Genomic DNA, 5668 nt, shown 5'->3' with positions numbered 1-5668 from the left:
GTGTAATAGTATAGACTGTGTAGAGTGTAGACTGTGTATAATGTAGTAGTGTAGACTGTGTAGAGTGTAATAGTGTAAACTGTGTAGAGTGTAGACTGTTTATAGTGTAATAGTGTAGAATGTGTTAAGTGTAGACTGTGTATAGTTTAATAGTGTAGAGTGTGTAGAGTGTAGACTGTGTATAGTGTAATAGTGTAGACTGTGAATAGTGTAATAGTGTAGACTGTGTAGAGTGTAATAGTGTCAACTCTGTAGAGTGTAGACTTTGAATTGTGTAACAGTGTTAATTGTGTGGAGTGTAGACTGTGTATAGTGTAATAGTGTAGACTGTAAAATGTGGACTGTGTATAGTGTAGACTGTGTAGATTGTAGATTGTGTATAGTGTAATAATGTAGACTGTGTAGAGTGTAATAGTGTACACTGTGTAAAGTGTAAACTGTGTATAGTGTAATAGTGTATACTGTGTATAGTGTGTAGATGGTAGACTGTGTAGAGTTTAATAGTGTAGACTGTGTATAATGTAGTAGTGTAGACTGTCTAGAGTGTAATAGTGCAAACTGTGTTAGGTGTAGACTGTATAGTGTAGTAGTGTAGACTGTGTAGAGTGTAGACTGTATAGTATAATAGTGTAAATTGGGTAGAGTGTAGACTGTGTGGAGTGTAGACTGTGTATAGTGTAATAGTGTAAACTGTGTAAAACGTAGACTTTGTTAAGTATAGACTGTATAGTGTAATAGTGTAGACTGTGTATAGTGTAGTAGTGTAGACTGTGTATAATGTAATAGTGTAGACTGTGTAGAGTGTAGACTGTGTGTAGTGTAATAGTGTAGACTGTGTATAGTGTAATAGTGTAAATTGTGTATAGTGTAGTAGTGTAGACTGTGTAGAGTGTAGACTGTGTATAGTGTAATAGTGTAAATTGTGTAGACTGTGTAGAATGTAGACTGTGTATAGTGTACTAGTGTAAATTGTGTAGAGTGTAGACTGTGTATAGTGTAATAGTGTAGACGGTGTAGAGTGTAGACTGTGTATAGTGTAGTAGTTTAGACTGTGTAGAGTGTAATAATGTAAACTGTGTAGAGTGTAGACTGTGTATAGTATAGTAGTGTAGACTGTGTATAGTGTAATAGTGTATACTGTGTATAGTGTAATAGTGTAGACTGTGTAGAGTGTAGACTGTGTGTAGAGTGTTGACTGTGTAGAGTGTAATAGTGTTAATTGTGTAGAGTGTAGACTGTGTATAGTGTAATAGTGTAGACTGTGTAGAGTGTAGACTGTGTATAGTGTAATAATGTAGACTGTGTAGAGTGTAGACTGTGTATAGTGTAATAGTGTAGACTCTGTATAGTGCAATAGTGTAGACTGTGTAGAGTGTAATAGTGTAGACTGTGTAAAGTGTAAACTGTGTATAGTGTAATAGTGTAGACTGTGTATAGTGTGTAGAGTGTTGACTGTGTAGAGTGTAATAGTGTAGACTGTGTAGAGTGTAGACTGTGTAGAGTGTAATAGTGTAAACTGTGTTAGGTGTAGACTGTGTATAGTGTAATAGTGTAGACTATGTATAGTGTAATAGTGTAGACTGTGTATAGTGTAATATTGTAGAGTGTAGACTGTGTATAGTGTAGTAGTGTAGACTGTATAGTGTAATAGTGTAAATTGTGTAGACTGTATAGTATAATAGTGTAAATTGGGTAGAGTGTAGACTGTGTATAGTGTAATAGTGTAAACTGTGTAAAACGTAAACTGTGTATAGTGTAGACTGTGTATAGTGTAATAGTGTAGAATGTGTAGAGTGTAGACTGTGTATAGTGTAGACTGTGTATAGTGTAATAGTGTAAATTGTGTAGAATGTAGACTGTGTAGAATGTAATAGTATAAATTGTGTAGAGTGTAGACTGTGAATAGTGTAGACTGTGTATAATGTAATAGTGTAAAATGTGTAGAGTGTAGACTGTGTATAGTGTAATAGTGTAAACTGTGTAAAACGTAGACTGTGTATAGTGTAGACTGTGTATAGTGTAATAGTATAGACTGTGTAGAGTGTAGACTGTGTATAGTGTAATAGTGTAGACTGTGTAGAGTGTAGACTGTGTAGAATGTAATAGTGTAAATAGTGTAGAGTGTAGACTGTGTATAATGTAATAGTGTAAAATGTGTAGAGTGTAGACTGTGTATAGTTTAAAAGTGTAGACTGGGTAAAGTGTAGACTGTAATAGAGTTGACTGTGTAAAGTTTAGACTGTGTAGAGTGTAATAGTGTAGACTGTGTAGAGTGTAGACTAGACGGCCTCTTGTTCACAACTCTCCCTCTCTCTCTCTCTCTCTCTCTCTCTCTCTCTCTCTCTCTCTCACAGATTAAAGATGAGTTCCTCTGACTCTAGTTGCTGTATGAGACTTCGTTCCTGCCCCAAACCTCGCGGCTTCATTGCATCCACCATCACTGAAGGTGTGTGTTTGCGTCTCACACACACACACACACACGCACACACACACACACACACACACACACGCACACACACACACCTACACACAAACACACACACACACACCTACACACACAGAAGCACTTAAACTTAAAATATTGGAATATATTAGATTAATTCTGCATTTGGTGTTTGTGTGTATCTGTGTATGTGTGTGTGTGTGTGTGTGTAGGGCTGCTGGGTGTACTATTATTCGGAGTGTTCTGGGCGGTGCTGGGTCCAGAGTGTGTTCCAGGGAAGAACATCTTTGGGTTAGTGGTTCTGTTCCTCAGCGCTGTGTGTGGAGGGAGACTAGTCGGAACCATTAGACTGCCCGGATTACCCCCCTTCCCCCCACTACTGGGTATGCACACACGCACGCACACACACACACACACACACACACACACACACACACACACACACACACACACACACACACACATACACACACAGGCTCTGCTACACTTGTGAGGACTGTGACTACACCTAACCCTGACCTTAACCTTAACCTTAGTAACTCTTTTACTTTCTCACTCATTCAGTCATTATCTGTAACCACTTTATCTGGTTAAAGGTCGCGGTGGGGACACACCCTGGAGGGGGTGCCAGTCATTCACAGGGTAACACACTCACATTCACTCACACCTACGGACACTTTTGAGTCTCCAATCCACCTACAAACGTGTGTTTTTGGAGTGTGGAATGAAACCGGAGCACCCAGAGGAAACCCACACAGACACAGGGAGAACACACCACACTCCTCACAGACAGTCACCCGGAGGAAACCCACACAGACACAGGGAGAACACACCACACTCCTCACAGACAGTCACCCAGAGGAAACCCATGCAGACACAGGGAGAACACACCACACTCCTCATAGTGTAGACTGTGTATAGTGTAATAGTGTAGACTCTGTATAGTGTAGACTGTGTATAGTGTAATAGTGTAGACTGTGTAGTGTAGACTGTGTATAATGTAGTAGTGTAGACTGTGTAGAATGTAATAGTGTAGACTGTGTAAAGTGTAAACTGTGTATAGTGCAATAGTGTAGACTGTGTAAAGTGTAAACTGTGTATAGTGTGTAGTGTGAACACACCAGACTCCTCACAGACAGTCACCCAGAGGAAACCCACGCAGACACAGGGAGAACACACCACACTCCTCACAGACAGTCACCCGGAGGAAACCCACGCAGTCACAGAGAGAACACAACACACTCCTCACAGACAGTCACCCGGAGGAAACCCACGCAGACACAGAGAGAACACACCACACTCCTCACAGACAGTCACCCGGAGGAAACCCACGCGGACACAGGGAGAACACACCACACTCCTCACAGACAGTCACCCGGAGGAAACCCACGCAGACACAGAGAGAAGACATCACACTCCTCACAGACAGTCACCCGGAGGAAACCCACACGGACACAGCGAGAACACACCACACTCCTCACAGACAGTCACCCGGAGGAAACCCACACAGACACAGAGAGAACACACCACACTCCTCACAGTCAGTCACCCGGAGGAAACCCACGCAGACACAGGGAGAACACACCACACTCCTCACAGACAGTCACCCAGAGGAAACCCACGCAGACACAGAGAGAACACACCACACTCCTCACAGTCAGTCACCCGGAGGAAACCCACGCAGACACAGGGAGAACACACCACACTCCTCACAGACAGTCACCCAGAGGAAACCCACACAGACACAGAGAGAACACACCACACTCCTCACAGACAGTCACCCGGAGGAAACCCACGCAAACACAGGGAGAACACACCACACTCCTCACAGACAGTCACCCGGAGGAAACCCACACAGACACAGAGAGAACACACCACACTCCTCACAGTCAGTCACCCGGAGGAAACCCACGCAGACACAGGGAGAACACACCACACTCCTCACAGACAGTCACCCAGAGGAAACCCACGCAGACACAGAGAGAACACACCACACTCCTCACAGACAGTCACCCGGTGGAAACCCACGCAAACACAGGGAGAACACACCACACTCCTCACAGACAGTCACCCGGAGGAAACCCACGCAGACACAGAGAGAACACACCACACTCCTCACAGACAGTCACCCAGAGGAAACCCACGCAGACACAGAGAGAAGACATCACACTCCTCACAGACAGTCACCCAGAGGAAACCCACACGGACACAGAGAGAACACACCACACTCCTCACAGTCAGTCACCCGGAGGAAACCCACGCAGACACAGAGAGAACACACCACACTCCTCACAGACAGTCACCTGGAGGAAACCCACACAGACACAGAGAGAACACACCACACTCCTCACAGACAGTCACCTGGAGGAAACCCACGCAGACACAGAGAGAACACACCACACTCCTCACAGACAGTCACCTGGAGGAAACCCACACAGACACAGAGAGAACACACCACACTCCTCACAGACAGTCACCCGGAGGAAACCCACGCAGACACAGAGAGAACACAACACACTCCTCACAGACAGTCACCCGGAGGAAACCCACGCAGACACAGAGAGAACACACCACACTCCTCACAGACAGTCACCCGGAGGAAACCCACGCGGACACAGGGAGAACACTCCTCACAGACAGTCACCTGGAGCGGGAATCGAACCCACAACCGGCAGGTCCTTGCAGCTGTGTGACTGCGACACTACCTGCTGCGGTACCGTGCCGCCCACCAAAAAACATACTGCTCAGAAATATATAAAAACACCTACAGCATTTACATCATGAAAATCAAATCACATATTTTCCTAACAGACCTTTCCGTGTGTGTGTGTGTGTGTCAGGCATGCTGCTGATGGGTCTGATCCTGCGGAACGTCCCCTATGTGTCAGATGCTGTGTTTATCAATCAGAAGTGGTCTTCCTCTCTTCGCAGCATCGCTCTCGCCATCATCCTGACCAGAGCCGGCCTGGGACTCAACCCCGCCGTGCGTACACTCTCCGTGTGATCCAGGTTTCAGTCACTTTGTGGGGACATTCTAACAGTAGGAAGGGTTACGTTTTGATGAAATGAATGAACCTCAGTGTGAAGTCCCCACAACACAGGAGAACACACGTGCGAATACCCTGCTGTTGAAGTCATGGCCTTTCAAATGAATTATCTTGAATTATCGCCCAATCAGTGCAGTGCTCCTCACACTGCGTGGCTAAAGGTCTGGGGACACTGAGT

At 44.9% G+C, this 5668-nt stretch overlaps 1 protein-coding gene across 1 annotated transcript in view; it reads left to right on the top strand.

Annotated features, from left to right (window-relative positions):
* The first annotated feature begins 2361 nt into the window (after nt 1-2361).
* The window catches only part of LOC136696819 (sodium/hydrogen exchanger 9B2), a 10595-nt gene continuing 7288 nt past the window's right edge, over nt 2362-5668 (top strand). The window contains exons 1-3 of the mRNA XM_066671518.1: nt 2362-2446; nt 2656-2826; nt 5284-5426. Of these exons, the coding sequence (XP_066527615.1) occupies nt 2362-2446; nt 2656-2826; nt 5284-5426 (399 nt within the window). The remainder of the gene's footprint in view (nt 2447-2655; nt 2827-5283; nt 5427-5668) is intronic.

This window comes from Hoplias malabaricus, chromosome 5, assembly GCF_029633855.1.
Source record: "Hoplias malabaricus isolate fHopMal1 chromosome 5, fHopMal1.hap1, whole genome shotgun sequence".
Lineage (NCBI taxonomy): Eukaryota > Metazoa > Chordata > Actinopteri > Characiformes > Erythrinidae > Hoplias > Hoplias malabaricus.
Note: the sequence above shows the minus strand (reverse complement) of the source record. Positions and strands in the feature narration are given on the sequence as shown.